The sequence below is a fragment of the Rhea pennata genome, chromosome 3 (assembly GCF_028389875.1).
Source record: "Rhea pennata isolate bPtePen1 chromosome 3, bPtePen1.pri, whole genome shotgun sequence".
Lineage (NCBI taxonomy): Eukaryota > Metazoa > Chordata > Aves > Rheiformes > Rheidae > Rhea > Rhea pennata.
In genome coordinates, this window is record NC_084665.1 from 13,788,797 (window position 1) to 13,811,189 (window position 22,393).

The window sequence follows — 22,393 nt, forward strand, 5'->3', positions numbered from 1 at the left end:
ACCAATATTATTGTGATTCCACACAGGCAGTTCCCCATTTATGTTTGTCTTGCTGCAAGATATGTTCCAAGATCCGAGCTTGCACTGGGAGAACATATTACTAGACAAAGTGAACTCTGAAAATAATGAGCCAAGCTTAACTATTAAAATGACTGGAGACTGCAACAAGCCTGAAACAACAATTCTAGAAAATAAGAGCTTTCTCACTTATCTCCTTTAACTATAAAAGTCTGAAGATGACAATAAAAACACAAGCATTATTAACTGCTTCAGCTGAGTAAAGGGAAATGTTCATTCTCATATTTAACTAGTTGAAAAGAGTTGTTTTTACTAATGTTAAATAAAGCTACCAGAGAATTTCTAGTGGTCTCAAGAACACTTGTTGAAACAAAAATTAAATTTACTTTTCCAGTCTACAGGCAAGACCTCCAGTTTCACTATAAGATTTAGGTAAGCAGCACATAAATAATGAACATCTATTAACTACATTCTAACTACATCTTCTTAAATCATACTCCATTAAATGAACTAGAAAAGAAAGGCTCATTTATCTCATAGGATCCTTTAAAAGACTATACAACAATACGGCTCCACTTCACACTCCAGACCAGATGTAAACACACAAATAAATGTTTCTGTACTATAAGACTCTTACAGCAGTTTATAACATAATATAGTCTAATACATCTATAATACAGTATAACACAATGTAATCTATAATATAGTAGTCTAACAGCTATATTGAACTAAGCAGTAATTTAAAAGATTTCATTTGTGTTAGTACAGCCTGCTCTTTGATTTAGTTGCCTTGATTTATGTATGGGAGAAGATACAGACAGATGCATAACAGAGAAATATAAAATGGATTTTCAATCACAGGGAAAGTCTGCGTCCCACTGGAAAAGTCTGGATCCCACTTTCTCCTGGCCCCTTATCAGTAAGATCAAACAAAACTAGAAAGATACTCAGCCTTCTTACCTCCATTAGGACCTGGGTCAGGGGGGTCCAGAATGACACCTCCCCAACAGCTTCCACTCCAACCTCCCTCTCTCTTTACTCTTATTTTTCTTTTCTTCTCCCATGTATCTCTCTGCTGAACAATTTCAGACTGAATTCGCTCTCGTTCTTCTTTTTTTCGTTGGGTAACTGCCTGGACTCTCCCACTTTGTATCACAGGAGTATTAAGACCAGGCCAGAGGAAACCATAACGTCCTTGAAAATAGCAAAAACCAAAAATATGCATTTTATTTTAGGACTCAAATTCTGTACACTGGGAAAATCTAATAAAATAGAAGGGGTAACAATGCTCATGTTTTTAAAATGCGTTCTGTGATACAGAATTTATATTAAAAACCCACAAACCACATCAAACAACCACATTAGGACTGTTTTTTAATAAGAGAAAAACCTCTAAAGCTTTTCTGACACTATGGAAATTAACAGCAATTTGTCAGATTATAAAACCAAGAAATACTATAAATGAAAAAGTCAAGATATTTCTTCTTATTCATGAATCTACCTTCACCGATCTCCTGGCCTCTATTGAGATTCTTCCTTAGCTTCTTCTTCCTTCTCTTTCCTCTTCCTTTCTTTACTCCCACACCAGTCTCTGCCAAAGCTCCTTTCCATAGCTCATCAGCTGTCACTGAAATGAGAAAGCTTTCATAAGTAATGTACAAGTACAGCTTATACTGGAAAATGAAGCTGAACAAATAATTCAGAATGTTAACCCCTGCTTGATCTTTGCCGTGATTTGGTACTAAGCCATAGGACTACTGCTTTGCTAAGAAAGTAATTTCCTACTACATGTACATACACCTGTTGCAGATGTACCTCTACTGCTGATGATGACTGCAATAAGATAGGCACCCAGCTGAACGCCTGTTTTTTTGAAAGGATATTCAAAATCAATTTAAAGGTAAACAAGGCAAATAATTAATTTCACTCTACTGTTTGCCCACCTAATAGTAACAGGGGGCTTCACAGAATCACAGAACGGTTAAGATTGGAAGGGATCTCTGGAGATCATCTAGTCCAACCCCCCTGCTCAAGCAGGATCACCTACAGCATGTTGCCCAGGATTATGTCCAGACAGTTTTTGGGTATCTCCAAGGAAGGAGACTCCACAACCTCTCTGGGCAATCTGTTCCAGTGCTCTGTCACTCTCACAGGGAAGAAATTCCAGAACTGCCTGTGTTTCAGGTTGTGCCATTGCATCTTGTCCTGCCATGGGGCACCACTGAAAAGAGTCTGGCCTCATCTCCTCGACACCCTCCCTTCAGATACTTATACACATTGATAAGGTCCCCTCTCAGTCTTCTCTTCTCCAGGCTAAACAGTCTCAGCTCTCTCAGCCTTTCCTCACAGGAGAGATGCTCCAGTCCCTTCATCACCTTAGTAGCCCTCTGCTGCACTCTCTCCAGTAGCTCCATGTCTCTCTTGTACTGGGGAGTCCAGCACTGGACACAGTACTCCAGGTGTGACCTCACCAGGACTGAGTAGAGGGGGAGGATCACCTCCCTCGAACTGCTGGCAATGCTCTTCCTAAGGCAGCCTGGGACACCGTTGGCCTTTTAGGCCACAAGGACCATGAGCCACCAGTGTGCCAACTTGTTGTCCACCAGCACTCCCATTACTTCCTCATATTCTAAACAAAAACCAACCAAAAAATGAATTGTTGTCATGAGGAAGACACTGCACAGACAGTACTGCATGCCGGTAGTGCAGATGAGAAGGCTGCCACCACAGAACTGGCGAGCACAACCACTGTTTTATTTGCAGATTGATGTTATCATGTGTTTCATCCAGAGGCAATGTTCCTATGACAATTCCAATCTTTATCTCAGACTACGGACTGATTCTGTTTTATCTAAATTAGTCATCTGTAAATGCTTTTAACCAAGGGAAGAAAAATAACTATACTCAAATGTCTACAGTTTCTCAGCAACAATTGCCAGATGAATCTGTGTGAGAGATCCTGTCCTGCAGACTGGCAGCTGCACTGGTGCTGGGGAAGCTCTGCTATGGTGGTAGTAAGGTAAAAAAACTGGAGTTAGCCAGGACTCCTAGAGCTAATACTAACTGCCCAAGTTTATTTTTGCATTAAGTTTGAATACAGTATCTAGGTTGCTCTTTCAAAGGTGTGATCTCCCCCTTTTCATCAAAAATCCTTTTCAAACTGGGACACATAGATGTAACTCTTTGAGAAGTACATTCTTGAAACAAAGAGTCAAAAGTCAGTACCTTAGAAATGGTTACAGATGAGAAAGGACATACAATACTACAAGCTACAAAATAGCATTCTCATGAGATGGGCAAGAGTAGAATGGCCTAAAAAGTCACCGAAATTATGTATCTTGTAGGAATAGTACAGCAAGCCAAAAAGAGTAATACAGATTTCATGTCAGGCTAAACAAGTGGAAATGTCTGTGGACTGCAGATAACAGTGACATTTATCACATTTCTTACATGCTGTGACACAAAAATTACACTTGCTCCTGGGCAGGCTTTATTCCCTGCACAGAGGAAATAACTATCTGAAAATACGCTCTCTTTGAACACTCAAGTGAACGCTAATGTTGAGATGTTAATGGTAAAAACACAGTAACTTTACTGAATGGCTGGAAACCAGCATCTCCACAGCCAGCCACAAGAAAGTTTGCAGCTCAATACAAAGAACTGATGGACATAACTGTGTGCTAAATATCAAAAGTACCAGAAGAAAGAGGAGGAAAAGCTACATCGCTCCCTAGAGAGCAGGTACAGGTGAGTGAATATTGTCAGCTATCAGGATGGCTGATTAGTTTCTTCAGAAAACATTGCGTAACTAGCAGATTCAGTGTATTTATGATAATGCTGCTGTCCTGGAAACAAGACATGACAATAAAGATGCGGTCCATGTATATGTTTCTGTGCAGGGTTGCAATCCGGAACAGTTCCCCAGTCTGCTTCAGTTCATGCAGCCTCACAAGCAATCCTGCTGACTACCAAGGAGGCTGCAGAGTAACACGAAGAAGCAGCTGAGATAAAAGAACAAGGAGCTCTTGAGCTGGTTACACAGTCAAAAAAACACTACTTGGAACTGTATTCTAAGTATCTAGGTGATAAAAATCACTTAATCTCAAAACAGGGAAAGTAGCAAAAGCCACAGAATAAGGAGATTGCTTTGTACCAAAGGAGACAAGTCAAGGCCAACAGATTCAGCAAAGATGGGGTCAGGCTGAGACTAGCATTGGCCTCAAGCACCACACAAAATCTGACAAAACTAGAACCAGAGGAAAATGTCATGTTTGGTATACCAAAATGCAGTTCAGCTAATCAGTCTATAATAATATCATCATGTATTCGGAAAGCTGTTGGATTTCATGAAACACATCAGAAGCCTGCAGGCTACCAAGCTGAGAGTTCTTTGTAAGATGGGAGATATCAAACTGATTTTAAGACAAAGTGACAAGAAGGGAAATAGGCCGCAGTCAAGATGATTACAATGGTGGGAACATTGCTGAAGACGGACAGACAACACAGCAATGGGGGGGGAAAAAAAATCAAAATTTGGCCATAAGAAAGGTCATTCTGACTTGGCAGCCAAGCATCAAGATGATCAGAGAGCATACACAGAGGCAGGAGCAAACCCTGGTTAATGGAGGATATAACCCCATTCAGAAATGAGCATCACCACACCGCTTTTCATGCGGACAATTACCAAATAGCATATAGCTACTAACTGAAAAAGAGAAACCGTATGATATGTAAGATTTTATTGCCGTGGCCTAGAAAAAAAATCCACTATTCAATTTTGTTGAAAGCATGCTTTACGCAAGCTGATCACCAACAACTGCCAATAATAGGTTTGTATGACGCCACTCCATTTTATCTTCTACATAAAAGATGATCGTAATGTTCTGAAAAGGATTTGTTTTTGTGCACTTTTATACTACCCCCTCCCCCACAATTTTAGAAACCAGACAGTCTTAGTGCTTACTTCAGTGGAAGATGAATATTAGACTATACCTCAGTAACTCTCAAGTACTACCACACAGTCTTGCTATAAACCACATCAGAAAAGAGAATACAAGAGCCTGATAAGCTGAGATTAAAAGCAGATTTCCTTGCCTCCTGCAAGACGAGAGTTCCCAGCTTGTTTAGACTATAAACAAAAAAACAAAAAACAAAAAACAAACAAACAAACAAAAAAGACAGTAAGTAGGCAAATTGATGGGAGATTTACTTGTAGATGCAAGTAAAAGGGAAAGAAAGGATTAATTTTGTAAAACAGCTACAGAGGCTGACACTTTCCACTTCAAGCAAAAATTGCTTGTAAGTATTTTGATGACAGAATAGTCTTAAAGCAGAACAACAGTAGAGATACAAAGACATTAATATAACTGACACAATAAAAAGATTTATGAACATGTCATAATAAATGTGCTTACCCCAACGCACTATTGCCCACAAATGCCACTACATCTATGTATCTCTATCACCTTAAGAAATTTTGTAAGATCTTTCCAGTTGCTAACATTCACTTCCAGGTTTTGGCTCTGACTATGTATTTTTATTAGCAGACAAATAAGTATGCTATTTTAACCGCTCCCCTTGAAAATAAAAACAGGATTTGGAAAAAATAGTCCACCTGACATGAAATATGAAACCACACCTTTAAAGAGTATATGCTGCTTATTTATCCTACTGCAATTCACATGAAGTTTCAGCTTTAGATAAATGACAGAGTCTAGACTCAACTGCTTAATGACCAAAAGCAGACAATTTTCCCAGGGCAGGTCAGCAGCTTCTGAATCAACTCCTCCAGGGACCAAGCACCACAAACCTCAAAATTTTATACTTGAGTGCAGAGGACATTTCCTTGACCTTGTCTTCTCCAACAAATACATGCTTCTCCATCTCCGAAAAAGAGACTGCACTCATGACAGAAAGTTTACATCGGTTTAAAAGCAGCTGAGCAATTCACAGAAGAAAAAGCCACCTAGAGCTACAGATGACAAAATGCCATATCACAAGTCATTGAAGGCCACGAGGACTTTTTGAAGAAGTATTCCTACACACTCATCCTACTCTTATACTCTTCCCATAGCATCTGCTGCTGTGGGAGGCAGGATGCTGGCTTAGATGGACATTTGGTCCAGCCAAGGTCATTCTCAAGCTCTGTAAGCTCAGTTCAGTTTTACCTTACATCTAGAAACCTCTCAGACACCACTGCAGTACAATCATATAATTTTTGCATTGGATACCTGTTGTTTTTGAGAAACCTTTTCGAAACAGGATAGACTCTAAACTCTGGAAAAAAATACGCACTTCTATCACCTCACCATAACCAGCAGCTCGGAGGATCCATTAAGAAAAGGCTTTTTTTTTTTTATGAAAAGCAAATAACAGGCCTGTGCTCAGAGCCGCCTCCACATATAACTCAAGTAGGATGAGACTGGAGAAAATATAATGTCACTAATTCTACAGCTTGGCGCCTCCAAGATGTCAAGACAATTCAAGTTGTAGAATAAGATGTTATCACTGTAGAGGATGTAAAAACAAACAAACAAACAAACAAACAAACAAACAAACAAACAAACTCACGCCTACTCTTCTGTTCTTTGACATGGTTCTACTTTCAAAATTCTAGAGCGATGGCTAACGTTTTAAGGATGTGCCATCTCTGGTAAGAATCGTGTAACCACACATTAGACAACACAAAGTCTCTCTGTGCCCCAGACAGGTTTTAAACAAATTCTTCACTACTGGAAATTGCATTTAAGCATTTGTTCTCAAGTGAAAAAGCCTCCAGAGAGGTCATCCTGTCGGTGTTCATGAACACTAAAGAGTAAGTAATCCTTCTAAAGCAGGACTTGATGAGATTCTAGAAACTTAGATAGTTAAGTTAATCCTTCTACCACTTTGATTATAAGGCTAGTATCTAATACCAGTATTAATGAGAACACAGCAGTCCACTCATTTTTAAATTACTTAAGTCCTCAGTGACAATTTAACTGTCAGTAAATTGATAGTCTGTTGAACAGAAATTTTTAATGCAGGGCACTGACACTATGCAACAAAATTATTCAACAGTCTTGTCACTGAGGTGCAGGTAGAGCTGGACTGCTCCAATTAAAAAGAGTTTTACGATCTTGCAGTACCAGAAAAGACAACAGCAATACCATCTCATCAGAGCTAACCAGAACGGTCTACAGGAATTCTGAACATCTGGTTTTCCTTGCAAAATGACAACTTTCTTCAGGAGCACGAAAAACCCAATAGCAGTTTTATATTTAAAACTTGGAACAGATCTAGCTTGTGTTGGATTTGAACCTATATTTCTGTTATTTTCAACAACAGCTCCCAATGACATTTCAGTATTTTTCACCAATTTTTCCAAAACCAATTATGCGTAAATCTCCTAATCCTGGTGACCTACATCAGCAAACAAATTTTGTATCATCAGCCATGGCACTCCTGTAAACCTGAAGGTGCTCTACTTGCATTTAATACATTTGCCCAGTGCTGACGACCTCAGAAAATCAGTCACTGTGACAGTGTCCTTCTAAGTTATGCATATGCCCATTATAGCAAATAATGCAAATATGCCACAAAGCAAATAAACTCCCCGTCACTTTTTAGGAACCAGCATTTAAACTGGTCAGTCTAAAAAATGTCCCTACAAAGATACCTCTATGTGTTAAGTTTAGTACTTTGGATTCCATGTCACAGCCCCCATGCTAAGTCACCTCCATAATAAAGCTATTTAATAATTTAACGGCTGCTACAAAAAGACAAACGTGCCAATTTATGAAAAAGGTATCAAGGGAAATTAGGGAACACAAAGGCCCCGCACACTAAGCTTGCTTTCACAGCGGCTAAAAATCTTCACCGTAAGAGCAACAAACCGCTGTTCTTCTGACAGGTTATTTTTTCACGGGCAGCATCTCTACTTCTTACTGCTAGTTGGGTTTCCACAATTTTGAAACAGTTAAGAACCTCATCCACCAACAGGCTTTCTGCCTTCTATTTGTTTTGCTTTTCTTAATGTTAGTGCTAGTTCCTGTAGGTATTCTTATTCAAACAAGCTTTAAAAAATCCTCTGTACGCTGCTGAAGGGTCAGCAGCTACCTGCTTATATAAATAAGTTTAATAATACCATTAAAAAACCCCACCAGGTCTCTTATGTGGATTGCAGAACAAATCTAGCTTAGATGTGCTTGCAAATTTGCTGGAAACAAAGGATGTCTCTATAACCTAACTGTTGTCCCATGCTATCTACAGGAAAGTTTAGGGCAACTTCTCAATAACCAGAAACAAAACTATTGCATTCTGAAATTACAAAGAAATCTTTGTAATTGGAAAACACTATCCTGAAAAATGCATTCAAACTGCTACACAATGAATAACTCTGCATAACTGCAAGCTTCCAGCACGCTGTCAAAGTGCATTTGCAGGAGAATTTAACATTTCTTTAAAAACAGCAATTCAGCAACTTGTCAGTGGAAAGCTACAGATGAGAGTTCCTCAGGATAGCCATAAATCAAATCCTGAATAAATCCTGCTACAAACCTAATCAATAATAGATAAAAACTTGTTAAGTGAAACAAAGAACCAAAATGGCTGTAAATAATGACTGTAAATCCTGACAAAAAATTGAGAACTTACATTTCTTCTTCATAGCAGCTTACAAGAATAGATGCTGGGTTCAGGCTAATATCTTTTAAATCTTTCATTTCCAGCTTTTTGTATTTTAAAAAGTATAAAGAAGATGGCATCATGTCACCAGATGGATTTGGAGGATGCTGATTTCAATGAGGTTTGCAAACTCAACACCATTGGTCTAGATCATTTCCTCAAAATAAAACAGCGGCCGCTTGCCTGAAATGACTTCAAAGATATACTGCATAGTTGCAGATCAAGACCAGAAGAAACAGCTCCCTCAATAAGTACTATTAACTTTAAGGCATTTTATATTAGTTCCCCTTTTCCTGAATAAAAACAATAAATGAATTCTTCAACACACACACACGGAGAGAGATACCCCCCTTGTAAAAGGGAAAAAACAGACAGTTTACATTTGGAGATCTTAATAGCATTGTTAATGCTGAAACAACAAAACTGTTCACATTTTATCGTTGGCAGTGACTAGTGGTAATTTAGTAATTGTTTATCCAGAGCAGTCATACTCAGTTTTAAAAAAAATATTTTAAAATGGAAATTTTTTAAATTTTTTTTTAAACTCTGATCTTCAACTTTGGCCAATTTTACCCAAAGCAAACTCACACAGGAGAGCTGCAAAAAATTAATATAAAATGTAATTAAAAAATAGACTTTCAAGAACTGATGTTTCCAATAAATAACCCAAACACAAAGGTTTACATTGAGTACAATTCCTTACAGTAAGCAAAGCCTCCAGAGACAACACGTTACTCCTGAGTATGTTTTTACATCGTTGGCCAAAATGATTCCCCTTTGGTTGCTACAAACTAGGTCTAAAACCTCTGCAAAGTGGTCATCTTTCTGCATTCTGTATTCTAACCTAATAGGCAATATCATCTAGCAACAAAGAACTTAAGCTCTTCCTTTCCATTTGTTCCCAAGTGTAATCAATGCAATTAATGTATTAAGTAGGAAAGCACAATTTTGATATAATCACAATTTCATACGAAAGTTCATCAGCCTCGCGTAGACTTACATACGCAACGGATGGTGAGGAAATTGTGCTTGCTTTGTATTACCGCAGGGTTTGGATGATTGGGGTCAAAGCTATTCTGTACAGGTATAATTCTACATAACAGCTTGATATTCTGTCTGGGAACAAGTCAAATGGTTTCAGTATTCAGGACCACATCTGTGTGCCCCTGCTGCCTTCGACAGTGACAGCCCCTATATTTCAACCCAATTCTGTGGCTATCCAATTAAAACAGGGTCCATACCTCACATTTGCCTCAGCTATACCTCAGATACAGACACATATGTCTTCCACGAAAAATATACAACACTTTTTAAAATCAATGCTTGTCAAAGACTGGAAGTTTAAGTATCTGTACAGAAAGTTGGGATCAGTGGGAGTTCCTAGCCTGTATGCACGCACATGAAAGCATGTAGATACACTGAGAGGCAGGGAAAACAGATCTGCCCTATCCTCTCTCACAGAATTTGGGCTGAAACAGGTACAACCAAGACATTATCTGCACATGCCAAGATCTGTTTAGACACATTGGAAAAGGAAGCAAGATATTTCACAGGAAGGTATTTAGTATGGTTTGAAAAAATCAGGCCCTTCCACAATATCTCCAAGCAAGCATGTGAAATAAGTATTTTGAGGACTGTAAACCTAATTGCTTCTCATAGTGGGTGGGTGGGAGGGGGAAGGGAGGGAGGGACAGAAACTAAGCCTAAGAAACTAAGATCAGTTTAAATTATTTCATTACAGACTCAGATACACGCTGTTGGCCAGGAACAAACGCCTGTGTACAGTTCTACTGGAGTGCAGTAGCTAGCTATCTGGATAAGGACCACAGGCTGCTTGAGAAAATTGCAATTCCTCCCCTTTCAATGACAAACTATTTTTAAAGGTCAAGCCAAAGGTATATATGACCCTCCTAACAAGAGGATGTTAACATTTTTAAGATTATGATGGAAGAGAAGTAAATCTTCACTAATGAGACAGAAAGGTACTGTCACCTTCCTCCATCAGAAAGGACTGTCATTTGGTTGACATTTCCCTTGAAAATTGTTTCACATAAAATGGTTATATCCGCATTTTTTAATGTTACCATATTTTTAAAGTAACTCCACTGCTGGAGAACATGAGTGCCATAATGTGATTTATATAGCTAATATCTTACTTCATTTGAATTTTGATTCTTTTTTTTTTTTTAAAAACTATTCAAAGAACACCAGCATGGAAAAAAGGAAGGGAAAACAGCTCAGCAAGAAGAGCAGTTATGAAACCCTCAGCCTTCCACCCAAAATATTACCAGCTAGGAAAAACAAAAAACAATCTCCTTGCTTTGAGAGCATTTCTAGGGAAGAAAGAAGGCTTCTCAGAAGAAAAAAAAGAATCATCACAGTTAGGTATTAAAATCCTGGTGGGACTTGCAAAAATAAAAGGAGAGATGCATTTGTGAGAAAGGTGACTGGCCAGCACGAGCAGAAGACAGTGTTGCAGATGGACACCATCATGAACAAGCGTTATGATGGCGCAATTTCATGCACCTAGTTTCATCCAGCAGCACTGGAGCTCTTTGGTCAAAGGACTCTGCTGTTTCCCTTTTATTGTCTCACCACTGCTATCATTGGTATGGAACACAAAACTGTACTGAAGAGAATTTAAAAAGCCACAGGGGCAGAAGATACCGCAAATTGAAAAAGCAAACATCTAAGAGCTAAGATAAAATCAGCATTGGCCTCAAACCTGCAAACAAATCAGCTCCACAGGGCTCCCATTACAGTCAGTTTGATAGTTTCCCTTCCCCTTGGCACCCACAGAATTGAGCCAGTGCTTTGCCACAGCCTCATCACCCATTTAAACGTCTCCCCCTTCTCCCAGAGATACTCCACAGAAATCAGCTATTTGGGAGTTTCACACATACCTGCTCTTTCCAGGCACTAAGCCAGCTTACTTCTCACTCACCAGATGCAGCTTCTGTTTGCTACCCTCCGCACTTAAACGTTCTTTTCAGATACTTCCAAAGTCCAAAATTCTCCATTTCAGCCTATACCTGTTCTCTGACATCCACCTTTCTGATACACGTGCTCCCAAATATCCTTCGGAAAACACTGTACAAAATATGGCAGGCAGGTGATATGCCTTCAGCCCCACAACTTGAGGCAAGACATACTGGGTTCTAAGACTTAAATTTATGTTCACAAATGTAAAGCTACATATAAACTGCACAAAAATTCACTTTTTTCTTTGTAAACAGCATATCTTTCCAGTGCATGCCTCCAAGTGGAAAAAGAACAGTAAAAGTTTGAGAGTAATCATAACTGAAAGAGTAGCGCCGTACGCTCCATATATCATTACCTGATTAGTATGGGGATTCTGTAGAGTTGGCTCATGCTTGAAATCAATAGACTAATTTTACATTTCCAAATGAACTGCATGATGAATTGAACAAAGAAAAAACAATTACTCTACTCTCCACAGTCCTGTGGGATCTCTTATTTATCCAGCTTGCTTAATTGCTTTGAAAAGCAGAAAATGGTTCTTAAGAACCAAGGTTTTTATGTCCAACACATTTCTGCAACCTGCCTTTTTAACAAAATGGCCTACCAGTAGCTTACAAAGTGAAGCAGACCAAGACTTTAAAATAATAGTCTTGTATCATTTTGTCCACAGTCTGTTTTTTAAAAAAAGAACAAACAAAACCACAGATTGATTTCCATAATAGAAACTGATGTCAGAAGAATAGCACTTTGAAACATAAAATTCTAAGTCTTCCAGATTTGATGGCTACAGTCACTGCTGGATTCATAAAGGAGGTACACAAATTCTTGCAAACTATTATTAAATAATCTAGTAGTTTTGTGCAGTGTGCCTAAATGTAGCTTGTTTAAAATGTTAAGTCAAACAATAGGATGTCATTGCAGCAAATGTTTTGAACGCAGTCATCTAACAAGTGAAATGACGGCTGGCAGAACTCCTGGTAACACAGACCTCATCTAAGCTTTATGAATATGAACAGGAACATAATTAAGAAAGCATCTAAGCAACAAATTATAACCACACTGCAATGACTTGCAGTGCTACACTTTTAATTTAAGATAAACAAAATAATAACTGTGCTTAACTTCTCACAGATTCTTATTTTGTGACTGCTTGGGTAAGAAAATTCCAATTGATTTTTTTCTGCAGTGGGATGCTTAGAAAACCTTTCCTGCATAGAGTCCCTGCTTCATGTTGCAGCCCTTTGCAGGTCTTTTAAGACCTGTCCACCCTTAAGTTGGTTTGAAATAGTGAAAGTTTACTGAATAGGAGGAACAGCAGAGTGAAACTGCTTAAGCCTCACTTCTTTAGAAAATAAATGAAAAAGAAACAGAGTATTTTCTACCTGGACATCAAGAAGCATAAGAAAAAACTGTCAGTTCTAAGTTTGATCTAGCAGAGCTCTTGCATTCTATGAATTGCAAAAAGTCAAAGAGCTGTGACTCTCAAACTGTTGCAGCTACCTATGCCAGAGATGTTCTCCTGCTCCTTCCCTTTCCCCATGGGAAACTGCCACAGGTTAGGGACTGCAAAAGAGGTGGAGTATCTGCCCCTCAGCTATCTCAGTTCATAGTCTCAAGTGTGAATTTAAGCAGTCAGCATTTCTCAATTATGTTAAGCATGTGTGTAATTCCTTTCAGGACTGGAGGATAATGCTGCAGCTGGGCAGACAATTACCAGGACATTGTCAACACTTTTTGTTTAGCCCTTTATTGCTTTTTAATTAGTTAATTTTTGAGAGAGCACAGCTTGAATAGTATCTCTTGCCTGCAGCTCAAAAGCACTTGGAAAATAAACATACAATTTATATTTTCAAAAAGGACTAAGAGACCAAGGGGAAGGTGTTTCCTTCCTGCTTACTTTCACTGTCAGATGAAGCCTTACTTGCTATTAAAAGATAATAAACTGACCTTGTGCATTCTGTCAATAGCTGTAGTTACAACAGTAAGCTTAGGAGATATGTAACTAGAGTAGAAACAAAAAATTACTATAAACAGATTTTCACGAGGACTGTGTCTGTCTAAAGCAAAGTTTTGTATCCCTCTTCTATTTTTTTTTCAGGTATTAATTGTAATCCAATTCAAGACTTACACATATTGAAGAAACTGCTTTGTCTGCATTGCTCCACCGTCACGCTTCGGGGGATGGAGATGGAACACCGTGTCTGCAGAGCCCATGCCAGGCTAGCGTAGGAACAGCAACTCCCTTTCACTGGCACAGAAGCAAAGCCTGAGGATGAAGACATAGAGGTGTTAAAATACAGAATATTTTCATTTTGAAAATAATATTTCCCTCAAATATGCACAATGGAAAAATGGAACATTTATTCACATAGTTTAATTTCTAAAGGGAATTCGATTTACGCCTACTGTCTTGAAGTACAAAGCAAGTTGTAGCAGGGCGGACCAATATTGCAACAGAAAATGTCACAAACAGAAGCAAGCCAGAAGGCTTCTAACATATTGCTGATAGAGTGAGAAACCACCTTCTAAAAGGAGAAATATTCTCCTAGCATCAAAACATGCAATAATGCTCCTGAACACAGAGATAAATAAACACATCACAAAACACTTTACGCACTACGAAATCCAAACCTGAAATCATCCTACTGAAAAGTGTAACATCTTTGCCCATCTAATTAAAGGTGACTGCCTGGTTCAGTTGTGTATTTGGGGGAGGCAGAAAGAGTAGTTCCACGTTCAAAACGAGAGGCTCTGTCCACCACACTATGTTATTCCAACCCAACAGACTGGGCTCCTGGAAAGGAGAACGTACCTCCAGAAATACCTGCCCAGCAGCCCTCTGAATTTGGTGCAGGTTTGATTATTCTAGACCTAGCCAATTATACACACACTTGTCATCTACACACCAGATAACTCCAATATAGCATACATGGCAGTACAGCTTAAAAAAAAAAAAAAAAAAAAATCAAGACATACAGATATGCTCTTTTATTAGCCAAAAGGAGCACTGTTCAACTGGGGCTCACCTACAGCAATGAAAGCAAGATACATACTTCCATTTATTGCCCAGCGCTGCCTATCAGTTTCTTTAGAACTAAGAACGTGAGTTATCCGAAATCAGTATTTTTCCTACCTATATAATAACCAATCCAAACAGCATGTGTACTCAAGAACCCCAAAAGCGGCTATGCACTCTTCTAGTCTTGAAAGTAAATATTCAGCTTGTTATACAGAAATTATATTGTAACTACAAAAAAATCTACTTATTTCTAAAGGAAATACATTTAAATTCAATCTTTTCAAGTAGACTTTAAATGCAAAATTTATGTATGATTTCTGTCCTATTCTGTTAGCATCTATTATCGATAAAACAACTGGCCATTTTTTGAAGTTAAAATAGTACCTTCTCCTACACAAGTAACAATTAATTCAGTTAATTGGGGTAATGAAGCAGGAATTTCTAGGTTCCTCTCAAGGTAATGTTTACAATAATGTTTATAATGCAAATTTATCTTTCATTGTTATCAAAAAGATTAAGTAAATAATATAATTTTATTACAAAAATTTTGTGGAAAAAACTATTAAATTTCATGAAGAAAGAGCAGCCTAGAAACAAATACAAAAAAAAAAAAAGTAAAATATTCTTAAATATCTGGTTAAATTCAAAGAGAATAGAAAACAGATCATTTAGAGTCACAGCATGAAACTCCCACAAACAATATACTAGTCACCATTCAAATACTTCCTTTTTATTTCAAAACTCCTACTGAATTAGCAGTCACCCCTCATATAGAACTTCATGCAGGCTACATAGATAATGTTAACGATAAACCTACAAGCATACAATTCTTGAGCTGTTTTGTGTTCTTAATATGCTTTTAATGACAAATTGTTTATCTATCAGATTAAATGAAGAGATCAACCGAGAACAATTTTTATGAAAATTACATGAGAGATTTATCTATTTCTTGGAATCACACGCAATTAGAGAAGCTCTTTTTTTCTCTTTTTTTAAGAAAAAATCAATTATCTGCAAAGTAATTTCAATTTGCATTGTGTGGCAGTACTTATAATTTCCCTTGTAACATCCTTTAATTGCCTACAGCTGGAAATTAATTCAAAATAACTTGCAAAATCACACCCTGTCTTCTTCTCACATTTATACCTCCAACACGACCTCCAGTGGCACAACCATTTTTCCTCCATTGTAACACTTCACGTGCTTCCTGCAGGCCTGTAAATGATCTGTTGACACACATGAGCACATCTACTAATCATTGCCAAGAAAGATTAAAAAAAAAAACACATGATTTAATACATCTAGTTCTTAACACTTCTGGAGAAACAACCTCATTTGGAGATGGTAAGAACAGATGTATTGGTTCAGGCTAATGGTTTATCTAGGTCAGTATTCTGTTTCCAACAACTCACAATAGCTGCTTGGGAAAGAGTAAAACCAGCAAAGACGTATGATGCTGTCCTCCCTAGTATTTTCTCAGTCCCTGACTACTTCCAGTTCTGGTGACGTGCTCAGAACCGCGTAAACAGCTTGCATCCACAACATCCCGCGTTGAGGTGTTTCACAGGCCCGCTATTCGCTGCGTGAAGAACGAGCTCCTTTTGACTATGTTCAGCTTGGCTCTCAACAGCTTCATGCCTAGTCCTCAGATCGGAAGGGTCGGCCAACTCTTACCTACTGTGCCGCGTTAATATGGCAGACCTCTCTCGTACCTCTCTCATGCTTAAGGCATTCTTCATCGCTTTATGCTGTAATTCATTCACCATTTTATTGCTGACCCCCTCAAGGGGGTCCTTCAGCAACTCTCCAGAATCAGTCTTTCCTTTCTGCTTCAAACAACTCACTATCTCGCTGCTCACCCCCTCTCCCGGAGGGTTTACGAACATAAAACCTTTGTCTCCACCAAAAGAGCTCTGACCCTCTTTCCTGTCTTTCAATTATTTATCCACACTAGGGCCTCCTCTCTTATCCCATGTCTGCTAAACTTCTCAAAAGCCTGTGGTGAGGCTCTCCACCAAAAACAAACAAACAAACAAACAAAAAAAAACACATTTGGTTGCAGAGTGCATCAACTCGACCACTCTTATCTTTATAAGACTCTCAGGAAAAAAACAGCACACACACAAGCTCTAACAGATTTGTAAGAAAGAGCTTTCCTTTGCTGAAGGCATGCATAATTGTCATTTTATCCTCATCTGTTTTGGAACCGTTTTTTAAAATTGGTGTCACATTACCACCTTCCAGTCTTCAGCTACCAAAGAAGTTTCAAAGGAGAAGTTTCAAACTACTATGACTAATTCATTTTTTTCACCCTTGCTCTTAGAATTAGTATGTGAACAGTATGTGATCCTGGGAGTCTGTTAATGTCCATCTTACACATCCTGCATATAACCTCATCCACACTTATTCAAAATCCTCCAACTCCACATCAAGACCACCACAAAGGGTGCCATGTGGAAATCTCCCAGTTTCTTCTTTCTCTCCATGATGCAAATAATTAATTTAGCTTCTCTGGTCTGCCTTCTCTGAGTGTTCCTTTCACATCCTGTTTGTCTACAGACATTTCATTTTTAGTTATCTATTGGAGAAACACTTTATTATTAGCTAAAATTATATAAATGACTGGTCAATGTTAAGCTCATCACCAGGAACAACACTAGCAGTCTGGGCCAGGCTCAGTGGTCTACTGAACATTACAGGGAGAAAGTCATCACTTGGTTTGCATTGGTCATTGGTGCTTCTTCCAGCTAAACTGTTGGATCCTGTGGCAGTTCTGTACTATGAAACTACATCCTAAAATCTCTGCCTAAGAAACAATACGTTCATTTGGAAAACAAAACATAAGAGTTTTGGACAATTTACTTCACTGTCAAAAGTGTTGGCAATGAAACTTGAGTTTTTTGTTCTTTTTACTCCTGCATTCATTACCAAAAAACCTGCACATCTTAGATACCAATCCAGGTTCTTCTGAAACTACAGTGCAAATATGAAAAAAGTCTGTGCAGAGGCAATAAAAATCAGGATAAAATGACAACAGTAAGAAGAATCAAGAGGCAATGGAATCATATGAGCAAGCGCTACGGAAAAAGAACAGCTGGCACACAGAAGAGGAGAAAAACATCAAACATCAAAAAAGACAGAAGCCAAATAAACATTAGTATTACAGAAAAAGGTCAAAAGACCTCCAATTGATCAAGAAGTCTTTTGATCCAAAGCTATGTTAAAAAGTACTACAGAATCAGAGTATTGTAATTCATAACACAAGCTGCTAAAAATCTTGAGATCTTGCTTTCACCGAAATACGACAGATCTCCTATTAACATTTTCTATAAAGATTTCATCTTTTTTAAACAGAGTGTTACCATGAAAACAATTTATATTTTAAAGACTTGCAGTTAGAGAATACCAGCTCTGAGCTGGAAATTAAAATTAGATGTCTATGGAAGCCCAGGGGCTGTGACAGCCACATTCTGGTCACTGGGAGAAGGGACACTTTTGGTCTCTGAACTGTAGCAGGACAAAAGGTGGAGGAGTAAGATGCGGCAGAAAAACACGATTCCGAAAGCCTGAAACACTGAGTGCTGGTATTTAATAGAGTGTACCCACACACTGCTGTGCACATACTGCTACCAAGGGAATAGACACTTCAAAAGCAGAGCAAAGAATAAAAATATTTATGGAAGGTAAACAGTTTGAAATGTCACATCTTGGTAAAATAGTATTGTGACATGTGATTATGTTCAGTTAATGCATCATATCCTCCATCTCCTATAATTCTTCCAAACACTACCACCCATGATGGGATTTAAATTTAAAATCTAACATTTTTCTTACCATAAGCTCTTCCAAACTGAATTGGTACTACAGATGTCTGTAAAAGCAAGTCAGGTTATGAGTGCAGGACTGATGTCTTGCCACCAGCAAAGGACAAGTCAACAGAGCAGAAAGAAATGCACGCTTGCTATATACATGTCCTGCTCTACACTAAAGGAAAATTAATCCCTCAGTGCGTACTTATTTCCTGGCTATAAACATTACAGCAATTAAAACTCCACATTCATTTTAAGTATCATGCTTCACTGGCTTAAAGAAAACCAAAAAACAAATCAGCACTAAAAAAATCACCTAATAAAAATTACTGTAAAACCCTTTCATTTTTCTCACAATGTGCAACAGTAATCACAGGAGAACAAGCCTTTTGATACATGGATATGTAAAGCTAATGGGTGAATAATTCTCAGTAAAGGACAGCTCCTAGAAAGTAACTGTCTTATTTCTGAAAACTTTCAGTTCCTCTAAGTTTTCTTTCTAATAACACTCACTCTAGCTTACATACAAGTCGACTATTTGGTTGTACCCATTTCATTATAACTTTCCTAACATTTAAGTAATATATTGGTTTAACTCACCACCTTTAGGAGATTCATGCAGAGGGTGCAGAACCTGTCACCACACACCATGCTCCAATTGGCACACATTGTCATTTGCTTTCTACTTCACCTAACATCTTAAAAGACAGCAAGCACGCTGAGCATCCACGTATTTACTTTACCAGTGAATGCTACGTTCAGCAAGTTTGAGACCTAATTAATTTTTTTAAACAATTGGCAACAATTTAATAATACCTTTAATCCTGTAATTATTTTCAACAGAAATTAAATACAGAAAAATGTTCTTATGCAATTCTGTACTTGAGAGAAAGAAATGCTGCATGAAGTTAGTTGCTGTAGCGAGAACTGCATTGTGAAAAAACTCCAAAAAAAGAGCCTTCGAGCAGCTTATTGTGAGGTTATAATTACACCTTAGTAAAGATTGCCTGGGTGTAGTTCCAGGTCTACAAATGGGAGGCTCTAGCCTGAAATAATCACAACATTCTTAAAAAGTTCATTTACAAGAAAACAGAGGTGTTCTGATTAAATTCCAAGACTGCAGTTCTGAAGATATCAAATGCTATTAACTTTTCAGAAATAACTTTTTTTTTTTTTTTTTTTTTTTTTTTGCCTATGGCTTTCCTGTTTAACATTTTCTCTACTTTTTAAAATTCAAATAAAACTTATTGCACAGAAGTAATAGAAATATATGAATGTCACAACAAGACAGTTACTTCAGAATGGTTAGTACTTCTTGTATCATATGTAAGTGCTCAAGAAAGCCACAAGGTCCATGGAGTTATGAAATCAGTGTACTGACATTGCTTTTTATTAAAAACCTCCAGCTACCCTGGAAAAACAATTGGATCTGAAGAGCTTAATTCCTCAAGCTAAAAACCGTGTTTCAAAATCAAAGCACGTGGAAGTGCTCGATGCTATCTACCAGGATTAAGTGTGGAACACAAAGGTAAGCATATCAGAAAGTCTTAGAGGGTCACATCTCAAAAGACACAAGTTATTTAAAGGTCTTAGAAGCAGTTGCAGCCTTCTGGTTTTCCCGGTTTGTCTGCAACAAATGATATGGTGGTGGTAGGGGGGGGGGATGTTTGTTTTTAGGAGAAATGCTTTGACTGAACATTGAAAACGTCTCCCTCCATCAATGAAACACCTCTGGCCTGTTTTCAAACCTTCCTGAGTGCCAAGATTTTGATTGTAGATTGACTAGAGAAATGGCGTTAATTCATTATATAATCATTCTGAGGAATAAAGCCCAGAAATTCACAAACTGCATCGTTTTACTTCATGGTGGAGGAAGGGAAGGTAAGGAAGTTTTCAGAGGACTACAGGAGCTGAAGAGAGTAGAGAACTTTATTTCAACTTTAAGGGTGTGAGAGAAAGAAGGGAGGCCTTCTTGTGAATGCAAAATGATACCCAGCTTCAAGGTGTTTTAATATAAAACTTGAATAAACTTTTACCAATGTAATCTGACCTTCCTTCCTACTTCAAGTCTCCAGCAATATTTACTATTTAGAAACCTTCCCCCAGAGGACACACAAGCATCAGTGGACAAAAAGGCTCTTCCCAATTTTCTAGACGCTATTTTTGAGGGAGAGAGTCAAGTCAACTCTGATCCTTAGCAGAAAAAAAAAATCCCTTCCTCCTAAGTATACTTTAACCTTTATTAGGACAAATAATACATTTGAGTTCTGGAAAGTGACTAAAGATTAAAAACTTAGGAAGAAAGGAGTGCTGATGAATCAGAGAAGCCTAAAAAAACAAATTTAGATTCCCAGCTGTTAAAATGTCCAGAAAGAGAGAAAAGAAGGATGGAAAAAATGGGAAGAAAAGAGTATTCAAGTTAGAAAGGAAACCATCCCATTCCATTTATCTTAAGACATATATTACTATCCTCATTGTTCCAGTGGGATAACAAGCACCTGAAATAGAAGGTTTTCAAGGCACAGCTGGACTGCCCCAAACACAGAGAAGGTGAGGAAGCTCTGAGTGCCTAAATCCCAGCTGTACTTTGAAATACAGTTTTACTGCCTAAGAAAGACAGACATGGAAGCTGCAAACTAGTGACAACAGCAATCTTGCCCACTGAGGACAATGCAAGTGCAAAGTCAGGTGTTTTTAAGGGATTTACCACACTTGCCGGATAAGAAGACTGCATGCAAGAGCAACTAGGTTCATCTTACTTAGCAGACCACAGGCTTTTAAAAAATAATCAAAGTCTACAAAGTTTGATTAGTTTTGCTTAGATACAACCCAGAACTGATAGTAGGAACCAGAGTGATTGAGCAGACAAGGAAATGCACTGCAGCACTAGCGTGTCCAGATCCATACCCACATGGAGCAACTCCTGGCTCTCTGCTGCTTCTCTGTGTCATTCCTAAGGCGATCACTAGCCATTTAATACCGTGCTACACTGACCGCCGTTAGTTTCCCAGACGGAGAAGCAGAGGCCAACAAACAGAAAAGCGCTTCCCCCGTTAAAACTAGCGTGATGAAAGGAAATCTGCGTGTGCGCACACAGGGAGGCACCGGAGCCTGCTCGCCTCCCAGCCACGGCCGCTGACCCCCTCCCCCGCCCCGCGCCCCCACTCTAGGGAACCACTCGCCGACGCTGGCAACACACAGGCAACGGCGCGGGCCTGGGCCACTGCCAACAGGGAGGAGCCCGCGAACGGCCGCTACCGCCTGCCCTCACGGAGGAGGCGCCCCCGACACCATCGCCCCCGTCACCTCGCCACGCCACTCGGAAGACACCGTAGGCGCACGCCCGGCCGGCCGCCACCACCGCCGCCGCCATGGTGGCCCCCTTCCCCCTCTCCCGGCCACCGTACTTGGCTGCCCCGCGCACTGCCTGATGACAAAGCCAGGGCTGGGAAAGAGCCGCGCGGCGAAAGAACGCGGAGGGGTGGCAAGAACCAAAGGCAGCCGTTTGGCCGGAGCCTCGTCGAGATGTTCCACCCACACGTTCCGCTTCCTCCGGGCAAGCCGAGAGGCCCAAACGGCCAATCAGGCAAGCGGCGGGACACCCGCACGGCAGGACCCCAACGGTGTCCGAGGCGCGGCCCGCCCCTGGCGTGGGCGTGTCTTCGGCGCGCGGGAGGGCTCACGTGACGCGCTCCGCGGGCGGGGCCGGCCGCCATTGCGCCGCCGCCATTTCGGGGTGCTGCGTAGGGGAGAGGGGGGCAGTGAGGCGGGGCCGCAGTAACAAGCGGTGTAAGTCGCATTAGGGAGCGGAAACGCGCAAACTGCCCGTTTTTTTTTCCTCTCTGTCACGCGCGGTAGCGTGGTGACTGCTTTCTACCTTGGGGAACAAAAATGCACCGCC

The 22,393-nt window shown here is 39.4% G+C and overlaps 1 protein-coding gene across 1 annotated transcript in view; it reads right to left on the bottom strand.

Moving 5' to 3' along the window:
• The window catches only part of MRPS5 (mitochondrial ribosomal protein S5), a 59,343-nt gene extending 37,373 nt beyond the window's left edge, over positions 1–21,970 (bottom strand). Inside the window, exons 1-4 of the mRNA XM_062573531.1 lie at positions 21,799–21,970; positions 13,793–13,930; positions 1,520–1,645; positions 979–1,212 (exon numbers count right to left, since the gene is read on the bottom strand). Of these exons, the coding sequence (XP_062429515.1) occupies positions 979–1,212; positions 1,520–1,645; positions 13,793–13,930; positions 21,799–21,865 (565 nt within the window). The 5' untranslated portion in view covers positions 21,866–21,970. The remainder of the gene's footprint in view (positions 1–978; positions 1,213–1,519; positions 1,646–13,792; positions 13,931–21,798) is intronic.
• Between the last annotated feature and the right edge of the window lie 423 nt (positions 21,971–22,393).